This window comes from Schistocerca serialis, chromosome 5, assembly GCF_023864345.2.
Source record: "Schistocerca serialis cubense isolate TAMUIC-IGC-003099 chromosome 5, iqSchSeri2.2, whole genome shotgun sequence".
NCBI lineage: Eukaryota > Metazoa > Arthropoda > Insecta > Orthoptera > Acrididae > Schistocerca > Schistocerca serialis.
Window position 1 is genome coordinate 138,786,005 of NC_064642.1, and position 22,876 is coordinate 138,808,880.

The window sequence follows — 22,876 nt, forward strand, 5'->3', positions numbered from 1 at the left end:
AAGACTTCAAGAGGTCCACTTTGAGCTGTGGAGCCAAGCATGAATGCGAGTGTGTGCTCTATTTTCCTGTACTTGAGTTACGTGTTGAAATTTTGAAAGACACAGATATGATTGTGGTTTTTATGTCAAAGACAACTGCGTTCAGAGTTTCATTTGTTAAGGTTGCCTTATGGCAATCATGCGACATAATTTATGCTGTACTTAATTCTATTCTGTCTGTTATAGTGTTCTATGTGATTTGGCCATCTCCTGAAATTACTTTCTACAGTATGCTGATGCACTGGCAGCAGCTAAAGGTTACATTACAATGGCACTATTCACTGTGAGTAAGTTGGCTGAAAGTTTTACATGCCATGTAAAGTACCTCTGATAACTGCATAAAAAGCTCATATGTCTTTATTTGAGGTTTTCTATATTATTAAGTCTATTGTTCCGCACTTAAAGAGAATTCAGGGCCTTGTGGTTATCTGTCTTGCTATTTGTTTTCCCTTGGTTATTCACAGCTGTCATCTTGAAGAAAAGTGACCTTAAATGAGTTATCTAACTGTCAGTTTTTTCTGGCCACTGTTGCTTAAAGGACACTCCTGTCTTCAAGTGCCTTAAATTGTTGTGTGTTCGGCACTGGCTGGTCAGACCAGTTTTATTTAAGAAGATTAATTTACTTGGCTATTGACTAATGACAACCACACACTTAATATTATGTTATATTTCCTTTTAAATATTTAACCTACCTGATTTTACTGGTCAATTACAGCTATCTCTGCTTAATGAAAATTTGCATTCCACCTTGTGTTCTGCTGACGTCACTGGCCTGTTTAACATTTTCGGTCGCAGTCATTTTTTTGAAGAAATTGGTGTTATTAATGGTTCCAGCCATTGCTCTCATTATTCTCAATGAGATTTGTGCAGCCATTGCTCTCATTATTCTCAATGAGATTTGTGCGGTTTGTAACTAATAAAATTTGCTCAAGTGGGTTTGAGTCAGCTGTGGTCATCTTGCCTACTGCTTTACTACTTTAAATTTACCTTGCTCATTTTACTGTTGGTCAGCTATGGCCATTTGAGGATAAAGAAAAATTTTAACAAAAATAATTTGGAATGTCTACATGGAGATGTAATTGAGATTGCTCTCTGGAATTAGTGGACTTAAATCATTTTTAAGAAAAGAGTAATTGTTGGGAAAATGCTTGAGACAAATTTAATGCCAGTACAGATTTAATTGAAACTGCTTGTATATTATAACACAAGGGCTTCAATTGTAACTTATGTGGGAATAACAGTACAGGTTTTTTTTAGGAAGGATATGTTTTTAATTATGTAGGTCTTTTTCTGTATTTCTCAAGTACCAATATATGAACCGTCTGCTTTGGAGTTAAAATAAATTTTGGGAAGAGTTAAGTGGCTTACCACTCAGGGACCATGGTGTCCAGACAAACTACCTCCAAAATTTAGTACCACCCATCACCACCCCATCCTGGGTGAGTTTCAGTTGGGGTGAAAAGGGAGACAGAGTCACGCAAGATACTCTAGGATAGGCCTAAGTATTTGAGTAGAGATTGGAGGTTACATTGGACTTCTGGGATTGGATTGCTATGGTAGAACTTGTAGGTGGGGGAGTCAAGATAATTGGCAGAAGCATTCTGTCAGGTAGTAACTACAATTCATCATGACAGTGTTGAAGCCTTTGTCTGCGCAGAGGATGATTACATCAAGGTTTGTCTTGAGGTTTTAGATGGCTGTTCTTTCTTCCACTGAGAAATTTGTGTTCCAGAGAAGTGACCTGAGGAAGGAGGCCAAGTTGGAGGTAAGGGATTCCTGAAAGCTAACTCAGGATCAATCAGTTGAAGAAGAGAAGGTCCAATCCAATGGTGGTATGAACTGGAAGAGTCTAGTTCAATGTTGAGATTAGATAGCTTCGGTTGGAGGAATTGATAGTAAAGATGTGTTTCCACTGCAATGATTGGGAGAAGAAGAGTAGGCCTTTGACAAGTCCAGTGTGGTTGAACTTAGGTGGGCGACTGATGGTGAGGACCTTAGGTAGAACTGAAAGTTCTATTGGATTAAGGTTTTCAACGTATAGGTTGCAACAGTGTTCTGTGTTTTGTGGAATGTTAGGAGGAAGTTTTAGAGGAAGTTGTTGATGGGAAACATCAGCAAGGCAGTGTTTGGGTGCCACGAGGGGCTGATGAGAGGTCAAATTTCACTGAGTGTAGGACAGGTATTGATGGACAGTAGTGCTCTGAGGTGGGAGTAACATTTTAATAAATTCTGATAATTTTTGGAGATGGTGTCTGGAGTGTTCTTTGAGGTGTTGGTGGACAAGGATTTCAGTTATGGAGATATGGTGCAGGTACTTCGGATTGCACAGTAACAGTATCTTGTAATGGGAGTAGAAGTGGTCCTGAGGTGCCAGTGAAAGCAGCTGTATCATATCAGCTTTGCTGCACTCACTGCACAGCATTTCATGCGGCCTTGACTACCAAACAGCTGTCTACAAGAATAAATAACCACTGTTAAACTGTAGTAGAAGAGCAGTGTTGACCACACAATTGCAGAATATGCAGCTAAGCAGTAGTAGTTGAGCGCCTCAGAGAGAACCTGCAGAACGTCGTGAAGAAGTTTCGTGATCATACTATTGTAATAGGGGGAGACTTCAATCTACCAGGTATAGAATGGGATAGTCACACAATCAGAACTGGAGCCAGGGACAGAGACTCTTGTGACATTATCCTGACTGCCTTGTCCGAGAATTACTTCGAGCAGATAGTTAGAGAACCAACTCGTGAAGCTAACGTTTTAGACCTCATAGCAACAAATAGACCGGAACTTTTCGACTCCGTGAATGTAGAAGAGGGTATCAGTGATCATAAGTCAGTGGTTGCATCAATGACTACAAGTGTAATAAGAAATGCCAAGAAAGGAAGGAAAATATATTTGCTTAACAAGAGTGATAGGGCACAAATCGCAGAATATCTGAGTGACCACCATCAAACGTTCATTTCTGAAGAAGAGGATGTGGAACAAAAATGGAAAAAATTCAGAAACATCGTCCAGTACGCCTTAGATAAGTTCGTACCGACTAAGGTCCAAAGCGAGGGGAAAGATCCACCGTGGTATAACAATCATGTACGAAAGGTACTACGGAAACAAAGAAAGCTTCATCATAGGTTTAAGAGTAGTCGAATCATAGCTGATAAGGAAAAGCTGAACGAAGCGAAAAAGAGCGTAAAGAGAGCAATGAGAGAAGCATTCAACGAATTCGAACATAAAACATTGGCAAACAATCTAAACAAGAACCCTAAAAAGTTTTGGTCATATGTAAAATCGGTAAGCGGATCTAAATCCCCTATTCAGTCACTCGTTGACCACGATGGCACCGAAACAGAGGACGACCGAAGAAAGGCAGAAATACTGAATTCAGTGTTCCGAAACTGTTTCACTGCGGAAAATCGTAACACGGTCCCTGACTTCAGCCGTCGCACGGACGCCAAAATGGAAAATATTGAAATAAACGATATCGGAATTGAAAAACAACTGCTATCACTTAGTAGCGGAAAAGCATCCGGACCAGACGAGATACCCTTAAGATTCTACAGTGATTTTGCTAAAGAACTTGCCCCCTTTCTATCAGCAATTTATCGTAGATCGCTGGAAGAACGTAAAGTACCTAGCGACTGGAAGAAAGCGCAGGTCGTTCCCATTTTCAAGAAGGGTCATAAATCAGATGCGAATAATTATAGGCCTATTTCGCTTACGTCAATCTGTTGTAGAATAATGGAACATGTTTTGTGTTCTCGTATTATGACGTTCTTAGATAATACAAATCTCCTTCATCATAACCAACATGGATTCCGCAAACAGAGATCATGTGAAACTCAGCTCGCCCTATTTGCCCAAGAAATTCACAGTGCCGTAGACACTGGCGAGCAGATTGATGCCGTATTCCTGGACTTCAGGAAGGCATTTGATACGGTTCCGCACTTACGTTTAGTGAAAAAAATACGAGCTTACGGAATATCGGACCAGGTTTGTGATTGGATTCAGGATTTCCTAGAAGAAAGAACACAACATGTCATTCTTAACGGTTCAAAATCTGCAGATGTAGAGGTAATTTCGGGAGTACCGCAGGGAAGCGTGATAGGACCTTTATTGTTTACAATATACATAAATGACTTAGTTGACAACATCGGTAGCTCCGTGAGGCTATTTGCAGATGACACGGTTGTCTACACGAAAGTAGCAACATCAGAAGACTCGTACGTACTCCAGGAGGACCTGCAGAGGATTAATGCATGGTGCGACAGCTGGCAGCTTTCCCTAAACGTAGATAAATGTAATATAATGCGCATACATAGGGGCAGAAATCCATTCCAGTACGATTATGCCATAGGTGGTAAATCATTGGAAGCGGTAACGACCGTAAAATACTTAGGAGTTACTATCCGGAGCGATCTGAAGTGGAATGATCACATAAAACAAATAGTGGGAAAAGCAGGCGCCAGGTTGAGATTCATAGGAAGAATTCTAAGAAAATGTGACTCATCGACGAAAGAAGTAGCTTACAAAACGCTTGTTCGTCCGATTCTTGAGTATTGCTCATCAGTATGGGACCCTTACCAGGTTGGATTAATAGAAGAGATAGACATGATCCAGCGAAAAGCAGCGCGATTCGTCATGGGGACATTTAGTCAGCACGAGAGCGTTACGGAGATGCTGAACAAGCTCCAGTGGCGGACACTTCAAGAAAGGCGTTACGCAATACGGAGAGGTTTATTATCAAAATTACGAGAGAGCACATTCCGGGAAGAGATGGGCAACATATCACTACCGCCCACATATATCTCGCGTAATGATCACAACGAAAAGATCTGAGAAATTAGAGCAAATACGGAGACTTACAAGCAGTCGTTCTTCCCACGCACAATTCGTGAATGGAACAGGGAAGGGGGGATCAGATAGTGGTACAATAAGTACCCTCCGCCACACACCGTAAGGTGGCTCGCGGAGTATAGATGTAGATGTAGATGTAAGCACAACATAATCAAGTTGAATGGTTCATTCCCAAACCATGCCCACTGGATCCTTCCCTCCAGCGCCAGCCTTTCTGAGTTGCGTTGATGGGAGGGTCCTTGCAACACATCCTTTGTCCCCATAATCCTCCTGCTCTCAATCTTCACTAAGCTACTGCATCCACACCTACCCAGCCATCTCCCCCCTTTCCCTGTCCTGTCATTATCTCCTAAACCCATTCCACCGAATCATCATCGTGCATGACACACATTCACCAGCACTAGTGCCTGTATTTTGCTTTTCTATGCCATGAACTTGATGCCTCTGTGTCCTGCATTCCGATATAACACATGTATTTATCTCCCTCAGAGATGCCACCCACCTTTCCTCAACTCTCATTCTCATCTCCTTTCTCCCTGTACCCCCCTCTCACCCTACCTGACACTAACTCTCACCCCAGCCTACTGACTGATATGCAGCCCCAGCACTACTTGCTGACCTGCATCCACAACATTGTGTGTTCAGTTGGAACAATGTAACTGCATATAGGTGTGTGTGTGTGTGTGTGTGTGTGTGTGTGTGTGTGTGTGTGTGTGTGTGTGTAAGAGAGTGTTTTCATTCTTTTTTGTGTGCCTGCTGACAACTCATCAACTAACCTTCTAGTAGTCTGAATGTAAACCCTTCTCGTCTATGAATTGAGTTTGTCTTCTAATGTGGCTAGCAACAGGATAGATCTAAGTTCCACATATACGAAATGCTCTGTTATGATAACAGTTGAAAAACTTCCTGTCATGCATCTGAGAAGTAGACACAAAGAAGCAGCGGAAAAGAAGAGAAGTAAAAACACTGCGTGTGACGATGAAATGAGGGCAGTGTAGTGCTGGAATGTGAAGAAGGAATGAGAAATGCCCTGCCCACTATCCTTCCCACCCCTCCCACAGTGTTATTTCGCCATCCACCAAACCTACACAATAATACTCGTCCATCCCTCACAGCCCCTGCTTCCGACCCCCTATCTCATCAGAGTTTCAGGGAGAGCATAAGGGAACAACTGACAGGAATGGGGGAAAGAAATACAGTAGAAGAAGAATGGGTAACTTTGAGGGATGAAACAGTGAAGGCAGCAAAGGATCAAATAGGTAAAAAGACAAGGGCTAGTAGAAATCCTTGGGTAACAGAAGAAATATTGAATTTAATTGATGAAAGAAGAAAATATAAAAATGCAGTAAATGAAACAGGCCAAAAAGGAATACAAACGTCTCAAAAATGATATAGACAGGAAGTGCAAAATGGCTAAGGAGGGATGGCTAGAGGACAAATGTAAGGATGTAGAGGCTTATCTCACTAGGGGTAAGGTAGATACTGCCTACAGGAAAATTAAAGAGACCTTTGGAGAAAAGAGAACCACTTGTAGGAATATCAAGAGCTCAGATGGAAACCAAGTTCTAAGCAAAGAAGGGAAAGCAGAAAGGTGGAAGGAGTATATAGAGGGTCTATACAAGGGCGACGTACTTGAGGACAATATTATGGAAATGGAAGAGGATGTAGATGAAGATGAAATGGGAGATATGATACTGCGTGAAGAATTTGACAGAGCACTGAAAGACCTCAGTCGAAACAAGGTCCCCGGAGTAGACAACATTCCATAAGAACTACTGACAGCCTTGGGAGAGCCAGTCCTGAGAAAACTCTACCATCTGGAGAGCAAGACGTATAAGACAGGCGAAATACCCTCAGACTTCAAGAAGAATATAATAATTCCAATCCCAAAGAAAGCAGGTGTTGACACATGTGAAAATTACCGAACTATCAGTTTAATAAGTCACAGCTGCAAAATACTAACGCGAATTCTTTACAGACGAATGGAAAAACTGATAGAAGCCGACCTCGGGGAAGATCAGTTTGGATTCCGTAGAAATGTTGGAACACGTGAGGCAATACTGACCCTACGACTTATCTTAGAAAATAGATTAAGGAAAGGGAAACCTATGCTTCTAGCTTTTGTAGACTTAGAGAAGGCTTTTGACAATGTTGATTGGAATACTCTCTTTCAAATTCTGAAAGTGGCAGGGGTAAAATACAGGGAGCGAAAGGCTATTTACAATTTGTACAGAAACCAGATGGCAGTTATAAGAGTCGAGGGACATGAAAGGGAAGCAGTTGTTGGGAAGGGAGTGAGACAGGGTTGTATCCTGTCCCCGATGTTATTCAATCTGTATATTGAGCAAGCAATAAAGGAAACAAAAGAAAAGTTCGGAGTAGGAATTAAAATCCATGGAGAAGAAATAAAAACTTTGAGGTTCACCGATGACATTGTAATTCTGTCATAGACAGCAAAGTACTTGGAAGAGCTGTTGAACGGAATGGACAGTGTCTTGAAAGGAGGGTATAAAATGAACATCAACAAAAGCAAAACTAGGATAATGGATTGTAGTCGAATTAAGTCGGATGATGCTGAGGGAATTAGATTAGGAAATGAGACACTTAAAGTAGTAAAGGAGTTTTGCAATTTGGGGAGCAAAATAACTGATGATGGTCGAAGTAGAGAGGATATAAAATGTAGACTGGCAATGGCAAGGAAAGCATTTCTGAAGAAGAAAAATTTGTTAACATCGAGTGTAGATTGAAGTGTCAGGAAGTGGTTTCTGAAAGTATTTGTATGGAGTGTAGCCATGTATGGAAGTGAAACGTGGACGATAAGTAGTTTAGACAAGAAGAGAATAGAAGCTTTTGAAATGTGGTGCTACAGAAGAATGCTGAAGATTATATGGGTAGATCACGTACCTAATGAGGAGGTATTGAATAGAATTGGGGAGAAGAGGAGCTTGTGGCACAACTCGACTAGAAGAATGATATTACAACCTCTTACTGTTTTGAATCAATGTATGTAAAATTTTATCCACATATTTTTGGTTAAAACAGGATAAAATTAAATTCTCATGTTCTTTAACCAGTGCTTCACAAATCTGAAGAGCATTGCATGTATTCGTCCAACTAAAATAATTTTAACTACATAACTTGCATTTATTAGTAAAATACTTACTTTTATTTCAGTAATATCACCACAATTGGGAATAGTTCTCAGTTTTGCAGGAATACTGTATGAATCATCTTCATCAGATGCATATGACCATAGTGCTAAGTGGCAAATCTGAAAAGGAAAGAAAAGAGGATTAATACCTTTTATTTCAGTATCCAGAAGAATGGCTGACAACAACAAAATCAATTAAAGAAAAAAAGCACTGGTCTGGATGATGTGGGTCATCAACTTCCACCTTCATTACTTGAATTCCAGTCCTTGAACAGCACATTGGCATGTATCTCACAGCACTGGTGGGTTCCTCTCTCTCTCTCTCTCTCTCTCTCTCTCTCTCTTTTAGCCAGTCATCAGTCTTCTTACTAGTTTAATGCAGACTGACATGAGTCATGAATTCATCATAGTATATACCGCAAACTATATCATCAATTATTTGTTACATGTATTCCAACCTCTCCCCCCTCCCCCCTACAGATTTTACCCTCTGTAGCTACCTCTATTAGCATAAAAGTTAATCTCTGATGTCTCAATAGATGTTCCATCATCCTGCCGTTTTTTCACTGTTTTCCATATATTCCTTTCCTCATTGATTCCGTGGAGAACCTTCTCATTCCTTTATCTTATCAGTCCACCTAATTTTCGACATCTGTCTGTAGCACCACATCTGGAATGCTTCAATTCTCTTCTGTTCTGATTTTCTCACAGTCCATGCTTCACTATCATACAGTGTCGTACTCCAAATGTACATTCGGTGAAATTTTTCTCAAATTAAGGCCTATGTTTTATACTAACACATTTTTCTTGGCTCGGAATGCCCTTTCCACCAGTGCTAGTCTGCTTTTTATGTTCTCCTTGCTTTGTCTGTCATTAGTTATTTTGCTACCCACATAGCAGAATTTTGTAACTTCATCTACTTTCTAATCCCCAGTTCTGATGTTAAGTTTCACACTCTTCTCATTGCTGCTACTTCTCATTACTTTTGTCTTTCTTTGATTTACTCTCAATCCACATTCTGTACTCATTAGACTGTTCATTCCATTCAACATATCCTGTAATTCTTTTTTACTTTCACTCAGGATAGCAACACCAGCAGCGAATCTTATTATTGATATCCTGTCACCCTGAATTTTAATCCCACTCTTTAACCTTTCTTTTATTTCCATCACTGCTTCTTCAATGTCCAGACTGAGTAGTAGGGGCAAAACAGTAGTCTACCCTGTCTTACACCCGTTTTTATCTGAGAACTTCATTCCTTGTCCTCCACTCTTATTGTTCCTCTTGGCTCTTGTACACATTCTATATTATCTGTCTCTCCCTACAGCATACAATATTTTTCTCTGAATTTTGAACATCTTGCACCATTTGCCCATTGACGAATCGACAAAGAGAGCAATATAAAAACAACTACATGTTAATCGCAATCGATGGAAGAGAAGACAGCTAAAAACAGGGACACAGAGAAAGGTCTACAAAATACGCCATGGAGAAATGGAGGTCTTAAACTAAAGATTTAATGTCCTTCACCATATTGCTACAATGGATAAAAAGTAAAACGCAGTCGACAGCCCACACATCACTCGCTAGAACGGCTGGTAACTCAGATAGTAAACACAAATGAGAACGTAGGTGGTTAAAAAAAAAAAGGTATTCCGTCACGAAAAGGTGAACCATCAAAGGTTGAGGGCAATGGGCACAAAGTGGTGGGGGGTCACAACTTAACAAATGGAGATGGCTAAAAAGACAGTGCCCAATTCGTAACCTACCTAAAACGATCTCCTCACCGGGAGAGGGTCGAGAGGAGATCGTCCAAGCCGCTGGGAGACGTTTAATTTCCCAGAGCTTGTCCCATGAAGGGAGGACCTACGGTGATGCCAAAGTGACACCACCTGCTGACGGACAGCAACACAGAGATCATCGGAGTGAATGTAAGAACCAGCGGGCTGAGGTAAGAGGACTGCAGCCTCGGCAGCAGCGACAGTGGACTCAGACTGACATGACCAGAAACCCACACAAACATCACAGTGGCTCCATCAAGAGTGAGCAAGAGACAGCCTTCCTGGAACCATTGCACTATGGGGTGGACAATGTACAGCAAACAGAGGCTCTGAAGGGCACTGAGAGAGTCAGAGCTAACGGCACAATTGAAAAGCCTATGTCACTGGACGTATTGCATAGACTGACAAAGGGCTAAGAGCTTGGCTGTGATTACAGAGCTGTGTGTCAGAAGCTGATACCGAAAAATGTCGGTGAATATGATGAAGGCACATCCGACACCACAGTCAGTCCAAGATCCATCAATGTACATAAAGGTACTATCATGAAATTCTGTGCGAAGGTCGGGAAACTTAAGGCAATAGAGCGGGCTGGAATAGTATCCCAAGAAAGCGAATGAAGGATAAGGTGAACACGGGCTGCCACACGAAGCCAAGTGGTGAAGGGTTCACACCCATCAGGAAAGTGGCAGGTAGCATTAAGTTAAGCTGCCGGAGCAACAGCCGAAAATGAATGCCAGGAGGTAACAGAGAAGAGGGATGCACCTCGTACTGGTGATCAAAGAAGTCATCGAAGAAGAAGGTGTAGGATGGGTGCCCACGCATGGCAGACAAACTGCATGCATATGAGTCAATCCATACCAAGTGGTCCAGCACTGGTTGCTTGACCATCTCAGAAAAATTTTATATTTGCTGGGTGGATTCCCCAATGCTTAGTAGTCACAAAAATATTTTTACAAAAATTTATTGTTTATTATTTTGAAATGGCAACCATATTTGTTCCAGGCTGCATGTGTTTTCTCGTATTTGCAAGCATCTACATTTTTTACAATTATTCAGTAGTGGATTGTCCTAAGCCTTTCAGATAAAATGCATTTAGTTCAACACACTCTGGGCTACAAATTAACATCATTATCACTTAGCTGAATGTATTCTTTAATATATTTTAAATAGTTCAAATTTATCAGCCAAAAATTTTAAAAAACTCAATTTTTGAACGGTAGTTTTTTCAAAGAAAGATTAATTTCTCAGCTTTAATATTTTTTCTGCTATTACACTGTATAGTATAGTTACTTTTTATAGAGTATCAATGGTGAGCGGCTTACACTTAAAAAATACACTATTATAAAAATTGATTTTTTTAAATTTTTCCATTTTGTGGTCTGCAATACCTTTGTTGGGGGACCAGATAAAAATCTGAAAATTTCACAGTTAATAGACATTTATGATATCAAACTTCAGTATAAATTTCAACTTTGAGATTCAACTGGAAGTTATGGAAAAAAGATTAGAAACACGAGTCAAAACTATGTTTTTGAACATCTGCCATATCTGGTAGGCTAATCAAATAAAGTATACCAACTGCATAATGTAACACACCACATTACACTAGCTAACGATGATTTGTCGAAACAATGCTGTGGTAATTGTTTCAGCAGGCTAACAATTGCATCCGCAAGCCTATACAATTCTGGTTGTTGTCTTCCCCTTTACACCAACAACTGTCTACTCACACTCATTTAACTAGAAGTTCTTGAAGTGTGCGCTTGAAAAATGGTGTCTCAGTGTTCTGTTGGTGTTGTTATTAATGAAGCATGTCATAAAAGTGTGTATGGAATGTATCCTAAAAACATTACTTTAATCAAAGATTACACTGAAGAAGAAAAAGTGTTGTTTTACTTACGAGTCAGCCCAGAGGTCAAATCAACATGCAAGTACCGTGAAATGAAATACTTAAAAAAATTTCATCACCTTTTTGGTCAGTCTTGCATGGACCCTTTTGAGAAACGTAAGAAACCTATAACAAAAGGTTGCAAGAAACAACATTTGATCATTATTCTAAACATAAAAGCCCTTTTGTCAATCTCATACCAGGAAAATCATTGTGTCCAACATGTTATTCTAAGATATTTGTAATTCACAAGAGAAAGGATAGTGAAACCTCAGATACAGAATTTTGTGACTTATCAGCAACCATTAAAAAAGAAGATACAGCTTGTTAAATCCTGGGTATATCACCTGCTAGTAAAATTAGGAAACTAAGTCAAGATAAAAGACCAAGAGCCTTGAATACAAAAACTGAGAAAGTGGCAGCTACAGTCAAAAAGGTTTTGGAAGTTTCATTTCAAAATACAATTTGTACTAAAACAGATGGAAGTTATAAAACTTCACCAACCGAATATGATGATTTGATAGAAAAACTAAATGAATTAGTTCAAACAAAGAGTGTAAAATTAAGATTATCAGTTTACTGCCGATAGCTAGAAGGAGGGTGTTAATCCTTACCAGGATTAGGTATGGGTATAACAATGGCTTCATGCTAGCTTCTGGGAAACATGACCTCTGCCCAGATGCACTTGTATGTATGAAGGAGAAAGTGATTGCCCACAAGAGAAAGGTGCTGCAAAATCGGAGTGTGAATTTTGGCTTGCCCTAAGATGGAGGATCGGAATGAAGTGAGAGCATGATCTAGCTCCCTCATAGTAACAACTCACTATTCTGAGAAGAGAATGGCATCACTCGAGCATCCTCCACTCAGTTTCTGATGGAGGAAGGCAGGGTGATAGTGGGAAAAGCTCAAAATCTGCACAAGAAGTGTGACAAATGGAACGTTCTGCAGCAGTAAGGATAATATTTGTAAGATATTCCACTTCATCATCGCAACTGGGGAAATGATGTTCATTGAAGGACGCCAGGTAGGATTGATTAGTTGGTTGGTTGGTTTGGGTATAAAGGGACCAAACTAAAGGGTCGTCAGTCTCTTTTTTCAAGGTACAAAAACACCCAAAGTATGTTTGAGAAAGTAATACAGGAAAAAGGAATGGGGAACCACAGCTAAAAAGAAAACTAATGGAATGAACAAAAAACGGGGAAAACATACACCACAAGGAAACATAGAAGAAGGTATTAAAACCATAGAGCAGATGATTTGGGCTGGCTGATCACAAGAATAAAAGAGGATGAGCCAGCCACCCTGCAACACGTTAAAACGTCCACCCCAAAAAGACAAGGCGAGATGAACACACACAGGGAAAAGATGACCACTAAGACAAACCAATGCAAAGAAAGTGCGACAAAGTTAAAGTGGAGGGAGGGTGGCAGCCTCGGAGAGAAGGATAATACCCACCCTCAGATGGTACGATAAAAAAAAACCCTCACGAATAAAATGTAAAACTAAAGCTGCTCTTGAGGCATTGTCATCCAACGGCGAAAGTAGGGTGTTGGGAAGGTTACAAGTCCGACACAGAGGGGCTAAAAGTGGGCAGTCCAGCAAGATACGGACGACAGTTATATGTGAGCCACAGTGACACCGAGGTGGGTCCTCGCAATGAAGGAGGTTACCACGTGTTAGCCACGTATGGCCAACACAGAGCCATTAGAGAACCACAGAGTCCCTGCAAGAGGCCCACACGGAGGACTTCCACATATTTGTAGGCTCCTTAATGGCACGCAGTTTGTTGTGCGTACTGAGATTATGCCATTCTGTCTCCCAAAACTGAAAAACCTTGCGGTGTAATAATGATTGCAGGTCAGTTACAGGAATGTCGACCTCCAGAAGCGGTTTCCGTGTAGCCTGTTTGGCCTGCCTGTCAGCAAGTTCATTTCCTTGGATTCCGACGCGGCTTGGGGTCCACACAAACACCACGGAATGACTAGTCCGTTCCAGGGCATAGATGGACTCCGGGATGCTCACTACCCCAAAGGATGGCAAGGGTAGCATTGGTCGATAGCTGGTAAGCTGCTCAAGGAGAGAGTACAGAAAAGGAATGACTCACAAGGACATGAGTGGATGTGCTCAAGAGCATGAGAAATGGCCACAAGATCTCCAGTGAAAACACTGAAGCCATCTGGGAAGGAGTGCTGTTTAGTATGTCCTCCATGAACATATGCAAAGCCAACGTGACCATCAGCCATCGGTGAAAACTACTTCATCACCCCGGTACATGTAGAGAATCGAGAGGAAGTGACAGCGGAAAGCCACAGAGGTAACGGAGTCTGTAGGGCCACGTCAAAGGACCAGGCAAAGCTTCAGCCTAGGTGTACATCGTGGAGACGTACATGAATGGACCTCAAGTATAGGTGCTAAAGGCAAGGACTCCACTTCAGACAAGAGATCGGACACGAACCGCAACCATAAGCCCTGACCTGGGCCGCTGATGCGGGAGATGAATTATTGTGGGTGGGAAAAGGATATGGTAATTCGGATGCTCAGGAAGACTATGAATGTGTGCAACGTAACTGGCGAGCAGTTGCGCACACCTAACTTTCAATGGAGGGACTCCGGCCTCCACCAGGATGCTGGTCTCCGGACTCGTCCTAAAAGCTCCCATTGCCAGTCGAACACCACAGTGATGCACTGGGCCGAGTAAACGCAATGCTGAGGGTGCCACCAAACCATAAAGCAGACTTCCCTAGTCTGTTGAAGATGACTAGGAGATGTCGCTTGTAGTCGGACAAGAGATGTTTGATCATCTGACTGTGGATCTGATCTGGCCCAGGAGCTGTGTCAGGGCAATGTGCGAGGGTGCTGAGGAGCTCCCAATCTGTAAATGGAACATTATAGAGTTCACTGTGATGTTCAGTGAATGAGAGGGCTTTCCTTTCCATCCGCCATTTGAGGGTGTAAAAGTCTGGGGGATAATTCTCCGATGCAGAGGTTCGAGCATAATACTCAGCAAAGTGCTCGGCAATTGTGTTTGCGTCTGCAGATAGGCCATTGATGTTACTGTCAGTGACACCTGTCAGGGTCTGGTACCCAAAAACACGTCTGATCTTTATCCAGACTTGGGAAGGTGACGTATGGCACCCTATGGTCAAGACATACCTCTCCTAACATTCCTGTTTCTGTCTTTTTATAAGCTGGCGAACGCAAGCGCAGAGCCATTTAAAAGCTATTAGGTGCTATAGGAAAGGGTCTGCACTTACGTCACTGTAGAGCTCGCCGAAGCTCTTTAATGACCTCAGCAATTTCCGGCGTGACTTTCACCAGGGGCACCCTAAAGGACAAGGGATCGTGTTTCCGCCGGAAAAAAGATCGTTCTAGTGACCAGCTCAACCACCGCAGTGATGGTACCATGCAGGGGAGATTCAATGGTGACAGCAGAGATGAAAGCTTCCCAGACTGCCTTGTTTAAAGCCCATCTGGGTAGACGTCCAGGACAATGGCGCTGAGGGAGTGACAGGAAGATGGGGAAATGGTCACTAGCATACAAGTCATCATGGGCGCTCCAGTGGACAGATAGTGGAAGTCCTGGACTGCAGAGGGATAAATCAAAGTGCCATGAGCCACACTTAATTAAGTGGGGGCCCCAGTATTTAAAAGTTGAGACAGTAAAGTTTCAACATCTCTACCTCGGTCAGTAAGCACCGTGCCACCCCACAAGGGGTTATGGGCATTAAAATCTCCCCAAAGTAGGAAAGGTTTTGGGAGCTGATGAATCGGTGCAGCCAATGCGTTCAGGGGGACTGCACCATCTGGAGGAAGATAAACATTGCAAGCAATTATTTCCTGTGTCATCCTGATGCTGACAGCCACAGGGGGCACAGACTCACTGCATACGGAACTCAGGACATATACACAAACTCCATCTGGCACACTATCATAGTCGCTACGGTTCTTGTAATATCCCCAACAGCCGCAGAGGTCAGGGGTCTGCATTGCCGGGAGAAAGGTTTCCTGGAGTACAATGCACAAAGCAGTTGTAATGCTTAACAGTTGCCATAGCTCATACAGATGGTGGAAAAAACCACAGCAATTCCACTGGAGGATGACATTATCGTGAGGCTGGGAATGTATGAAGCGTGCAGGTTATGTCTTAGGGTTGTATGCTGCCACTGATTGAGTATTTGTATCCATTCCTATTGGGGATGAGGCATCAGTGAGATCCAGGTCCTCAGGGGACACTAAGATCTCCACCTCATCCTCAGGTGCAGAATTGATAGGGAGTGGTGGTGTTGGGGCCACCAGAGGGTCCTTTTTCTTAGCAGACTACTTCTTTGTTTGCTCACTCTCTCGCTTCTCTTTAGGGGCTTGCTGGGAGGACTTCTCCGAAGTAGCTCCACACACGGAGGAAGACGGTGAAACTCTTCATCCAGCAGTTTTTGGCTCCTTTAGCCCCTGGTGAGTGTCCACTGTGGCATTAGCGGAGACCTTGGGAGAGGGGGTTCCAAGGGAGCCCTTCTGCATGAGAGGAGCTGAAGGAGGATGTTGCTTCTCCAGCTGGGGGTAGAGGCGGGGGGGGGGGGGGGGGGGGGGGGGGACCGAAGTCCCCTGCATTTGGGGGGGGGGGGGGGGGAGGTGTGTGGGAGGGGGGGCGCTTGCGGCTGAAATAGGTACTTTGGGAGCAACGGAAGGAGATTTCCCCCCCCCCCCCCTACCACCAATGGGGCAGATGTATTCTGGAGGCCCGGAGGGCCCACTGTTCATGGAACCGAGTGTGGTATGACTATTACTTGTGACTGTGATGGTAATGTAGCTGCAGCATATGTGGAGGGTATAATTCAAATTTACGTTTAGCCTCTTGGTAGGTCAACCGGTCCAGGATCTTTTACTCCGTGATTTTCTGCTCCTTTTGGAGTATTGTGCAGTCTGGCGAGCAGGGCGAGTGCTGCTCTACACAGGTGATAGAAGTGGAAGAAGGCATATATGGCGTATCTGGATGCAGTGTTCATCCGCAGTCTCTACAGGTGGTACTGGAAGTGCAGTGGGAAGATGTGTCCAAATTTCCAGCACTCAAACCACCGCATAGGGGGAGGGATGTATGGTTTAACTTCACAGCAGTAAACCATCATCTTGACCTTTTCAGATATGGAATCACCCTCAAAGGCCAAGATGAAGGCACTGGTGGCAACCCTGTTGTCTTTGGGTCCCCTGTAAACACGCCAGATGAAATGAACATCCCACCATTCTAGACTGGCGCGGAGCTCATCATCAGACTGCAGGAGGTCGCAATGGAAAATCCCCTGGACCACATTGAGGCTTTTACGGGGAGTGACGGAAACAGGAATATTACCCAGCTGGTCACAAGCGAGTAATACCCGGGATTGGGCTGTGGATGCTGTCTGAATCAAGACAGCACAGCAGCTGATCTTGGGCAGCAATGTCTGTTCCCCAAACTTATCCTCAAGATGTACAACAAAAAATTGAGGCTTCGTAAGTAGAAAGGAGTCCCCATCCATTCTGTTATGGACTAAATACCGAGGCAAATATGGCTCTCTTCTTTCTGTAGCCTTACATTCCTCCCATGGCATAGCGAGGGAGGGAAACGATTCAGGGTCATACCTGTCAGCATTGTAACAGAGGTTGAAAATACCACTTAAGTTGTAAATTTCTTTATTTTCACACGACCGGTTTCGGACTGTTATAAGCCCGTCCTCAGGTGTCGTAGCGGTGCTGTGGCCCCCAAGCGCCGCATCTACCAGGTGCGGTGTGCTGCCTATGAGTGCAGAACAGGGAGCCTGCACTCATAGGCGGCACAACGCACCTGGTACACGTGGTGCTCCGGGACCACAGTACGACTACGACACCTGAGGATAGGCTTATAATAGTTCAAAACCAGTCATTGGATTGTTTGTGTCTAATTGTACTTGATCTTGCCCTTTCTTAGAGACTGCTGGCACCATACAGTCACTAGCAAGAGATGACTTAGTGCACCTACTCCGATCAGGGGCTCTCCCCATGGATGCCACCCAGCCACAGCAAAGGCAACCTGGCATGATGGCCTTTGCCGGGAGTCCTGATACCCCAGGAAGACAGGCATCTACTCCTTGGCATTTGTGGTGAGTTTACAGCTCAGGCATCAACAGCGCAATCCTTGTGTTGTCAGGGGTCTACCACCAAATGGGTAAATGAAAGCCCCAACACAGTGGACTGGCTACCGTGCTGGATATTGGGCACAGAGAAAGTGTTCTCGCCCAAATAGCTGAATTGCAGGTGAAGATGCATAGCCATGACTACAAGGAGTTCAGGAGATCGAATCTAAGGGCACTATGCATAACTCATGCACCACGTACGGCATCCTTCCCCATATGGCCCGCACTTCTGTAGAATTTGGCAAGTGGCAGGTCAAACCATAAAATGGGACCTGAACTTATAGGGTCGAAAAGTGCTTTTAGTCACCTCTTACAACAGGCAGGAATATCTCGGGCCTATTCTAACCCCTGGATCCGCAGAGGGGTTGCCAGGTAGGAGTAAAGCCTACTGTCGGCCTTAGAAAGCTGCCGTTTGGATGTGCACATAGGTGGGGAAGGAGTCAGCAATTAGATGGCACACGAGAAATGGTTGCTCGAGCACATACCACAACTGGCCACTCAAGATGATGGGCAAGCTGGGCAGTGCAGAGAGAAGTCCAAATGGTAATAGGTGTGAGTGGAGTCTGAAAGGAATTTGGGTGCTGCCATGTTAAGACAGATGAGGTTAAAGTGACTGGGAAGGTCACCCAACAGGGCACCTTTCTGACAGTTCTGGGCGAGCCCCAATGGGGATGGTGTGCATTTAAGTCACCGAGTGGCAGAAAGAGGTAAGGAAGATGCCCAGTAAGCTCAAGGAAGTCTACCCTGGTGACGCTGAATGATGGAGGGATGTAACAGTACAAAGGGAAAAAGTCAAGTGAGGAAGAAAAGTGCGGACTGCAACAGCTTGCAATTGGGTGTTCAGAGAGATGGTTTGACTATGAGCATCATCTCTGACAAGCAGCATGACTCTCCCATGAGACAGAATGCCGTCCTCGGGGAGGGGGGGGGGGGGGGGGGGGGTCGAAGTGGACCGGGAAGAAATGCAAGAGCTCAAAGCAGTCATCAGGATGCAATTTTTTGTTTCCTGAAGGCAGAGTGCAAGTGGACCCTGCAATTCTACGAGCAGCCGTAAGTCCTTTTTGTTGGATCAAAGGTCGTAAATGTTCCACAGGAGGAGAGCAAAAAATGAAGGGGTGTCACCTCAGCAGCTGCTCAGTACCAGTCTTCGAAGACTAGCTGCTACAGGGCACAGAAGCTGGGGGATCCTGCTCCATGAGGTCTACAGAGGGGTTGGTATTTTCCTTCCATCAGTCTGCAGAGTCCAGGGCAGGAAAACTCTTGGTCGTGCGCACAGGTGACTCTGAGGTCGGTCAGGCAAGGGTATCACACGGCAACACCATCAAAGAGGATTTCCGAGTCAGTGAAGGAGAAGACAGCTTCCCTTTGTTTGACTTCTGGGAGCCTTTCCAGTTGGCAGAGGAAGATTCAGACGTTTGTCGGCTGGAGGGACGTAGGAAGTCTTCGGGCGAGTATTCCTTCTGTCTTTTCCGGCCTGCTGGTTGTGTAGCAGGTGACTTCGCCCCATGAGGCAAAAGTCTGGTGGTTTGTCGCAGAGCTGGGGGAGGATATGGGGATGCTGTAAGGTTACATGAGTATGTCCAATATAGTTGGGTCTACTTTGTGCCACGTGAGTTTAGGGGAGTGAAAACCAGTAGTGACCCATGACGTCGTATCAACTTGCGATTTTTTTTATACATGTAATTCATTTTTAAATTTTATTGATTATTTACAGAGTAAAGAATTTAATTGTGTACAACATTTAATGAGTTTTAATGAGACAGATACAAATATGTTTTGACACAGCAAATCACCTTGTTGCATTATGCATGATATGTTTTCTCTTTGTAAGAAAAAAAACTTTCGCGTTGCTTGAGTACGTGATCAAGTAGTCGTCGAGTGCGGATCTGACGTAACTTTCATGAATGGGCAGAGAATTGTTAATTTACAACCCGGAGTTGATTTAAAAATTATTCTAGGGAACCATGGCCCAACACTGGTGCAAACAAATTGTGCGCGAATTCTCAAATATCGGCATGGAGTTTAAGATACGTGGCTGGATATCGGGCATTATCGTTGTGTATACGATTCAGTAACATTAACCACAATTTACAGACATTAGCTTGATAATAACTATCAAAGACTTACATGAGCGGCATAGTAATCGTCTTGATGCTTAAAGTAAGCGAGAAGCGATTTCCTGTCAGGATGCGACAAACATTAATCACTGCATAGTCAGTTCGTTGATACATTGCTTAGCGACTCATAAATGGACAGTCATAGAATTACTGAAATGATCTTTTAAGTATCAATGACCACTACACACACATCAGAAACTAATTACTCTAACTGTGAGTGACTTCTGGCTTGGATGAGGGTGTGTGGTGTTTCCTCCCCCCCCCCTCCAAGCAGCTCATTGGTATTAATAAACTTCTTTCGAGGTTGAAACTTCATCATTGGAGGCACACCCATTCAGTTTAGCAGAACGATAGATAGTACTAGCTATGCTACTATTTATTGTTTTAAAAGAAAAGAGAGCACATACCTGTTTTACTTTTGAGAAATGTTCGTACTTCAGTCTTCTCAAACCAGAGGCACGTGTGTTGCTCCCTCACAGCATTACGATATCATGAACCACCATGCACATGTGCCCCCTTCTCACTACATTTCTGCATTGAAAACCCTGAGATATAGCTGTGGTACGAAGAAGGATGAAAGAAGAGGAAAGATCAGCGAAAGCAACGGAGTGAAGAGAGAAGGGGAGGTCACAATGCTACCATGATGCTGGGCAATTTCACAACTGTGGTGCTCAATTTGAGGTCACGTCTGCATGACCATGTCCTTTGTGGTGCAAGATGTAGCAACAATGGTACTGTAGGTACCAGATGTTAGAATGCAAGGTTTCCGACTGGCCAACAGCTTGTGAGCAACTGGGTAAGACACCTTCTTCACCTGGATATCCTGGACAGCCCGCTCATCGAGATTCGTGGGACAATCGTGGGTGGAGGCAGTATGGTCACCATTGTGTTTGATACAGCAGGGAGGAGGAGGCAGACAATCTCCCTTGTGAGCATCTCTACCACAATTTACACATTTGCCCGGATGTCGACAAGACTCTCAAGTGCGGTTGTAACGATGACACTGGTAGCAGAACATTGGGTTTGGAATGTGTGGTTGTACTGTGATATCTTCATAGCCTGCTTTGATATTTGCCAGAAGAACAACTCTATCAAAAGTGAGAAAAGGAGTGAGTATGGCTCTAAGGATGCATCCACTTTTTTCATCACCTAATGTATGCAGATCCTGCACACTGATCAGAGAGGTACGTTTGGATTTTTGCCCCAGTCAGACCATCCAGCAGCCTCGTGTAAGTAACAACATGAGAAGAATTCAGCATTTGATGGGCCTCGACACGAACAGGATAACAATGGAGGAGCAAAGCTGCATGCAGTTGTGCTTGAGAATCAAAAGTAGTCTCCAAAAGCAAAGTGCCATTTTGTAAATGAGAGCAGGATTTAACAGGGCCACCAATTGCATCAACCCATTTCACAATAATATACAGATTTACTGCAGCAAAGGACTGACCACCTTCAGTCCATGAGACCACAAGGAACCATGGTGCAGCTGGGAGGGTCTCTGGATTGTTAGTGTCATGTTTAGTAGACGTAGACTGAGAAGAAGATGTTTAGCTCATTGCGAGAAAATCTCCCATGATTACCAGCATCTCCAATGGTGCACTCCTTCCAACCTGGGTGGCCCCCTCATAACGGGGTGCACCCGCCTTAGCTTACTGTTCACACCCCCGAACGCCTTACAGAGAGACCAATCAGCAATTTAAGAAGGTAGCAGCTCAGACAATCGCCCTTCCCTGGGCCTGGCCTTTAATACGGGTACGTGCGAACCCTACTTGTTAACCCAGCATTGGAGATTGCAAGTTACCCAGTCACCTGTTATGAGTCAGACGTGTGGGCTGGCCTTTAGGAGCACACAGGGAGGAAGAAGCAAAAGAGGAACCTCAAATGCCAAAGCAGATGAAGGATATGAGAAGGGGAGCAAAGAAAGAGAGAAGGAATGAAAGACGGTGGTGAGACTGTTCTGGTATCTGTGACTAAATTTGCAGAACACATTGCCAACAACATCCCAGACATGTTCTCCAAGGGACGGGAAAAAGAATAGCTAGATGATAGACATGCAGCACAGAAGGGAGATATCCCGCAAAAGCTGGGGGCCTGTGGTAGCCAAGCATGAACCCGCCAAACCACAATGTCAGAACTCTCTCTATGGATCCTTTACCTTTCCTAAAACCAAACTGATCGCCATCTAAAAGATTCTCAATTTTCTTTTCAATTCCTCAATTCCCCTGTATATTATTCTTGTCAGCAACTTGGGTGCATGAGCTGTTAAGCTGATTGTGTGGTAATTCTTATACCTGTCAGTTCTTACTATCTTTGGAATTGTATGGATGATGTTTTTTCCAAAAGTCTGATGGTATACCACCAGTCTCTCACATTCTACACACCAACATGAATAATTGTTTTGCTACCACTTTCCACAATGACTCTAGGAATTCTGATCGAATGTTATCCACTCCTTCTGCCTTATTTGATCTTAATTCTTCCAGGAAGGTCTATTAAGTTCTGATTCTAATACTGGATCACCTATCGCTTTTCTGTTGACATCTGTTTCTTCTTTGATCACATTGTCAGACAAGGCCCCCTCTCATAGAGGCCTTCAATGAACTCTCCACCTATCCCTCTCTCCTCTGTATTTAACAGAGGAATTCCCATTATATTGTTAATGTTACCATTCTTGTTTTTAATTCCACCAAAGGCAGCTTTTACTCTTCTATATCCTGATTCAATCCTCCAATCATTTTTTTCGATTTTTTCACGTTTCAAGTAGCCATTCCACCTTAACTTCCCTGCACTTCGTATTTATTTCATTCCAAAGTGACCTGTATGTCTGTGTTCCTGAATTTCCCAGCACATTTTTGTAATTCCTCCTTTGATCCATCAACTGAAGTATTTCTTCTGTTATCCATGGTTTC

At 43.5% G+C, this 22,876-nt stretch overlaps 1 protein-coding gene across 1 annotated transcript in view; it reads right to left on the bottom strand.

The window, feature by feature from the left end:
- Positions 1-22,876, bottom strand: part of LOC126481421 (nucleoporin Nup43) — a 200,520-nt gene that overhangs the window by 151,242 nt on the left and 26,402 nt on the right. Inside the window, exon 2 of the mRNA XM_050105162.1 lies at positions 8,054-8,161. Within this exon, the coding sequence (XP_049961119.1) occupies positions 8,054-8,161 (108 nt within the window). The remainder of the gene's footprint in view (positions 1-8,053; positions 8,162-22,876) is intronic.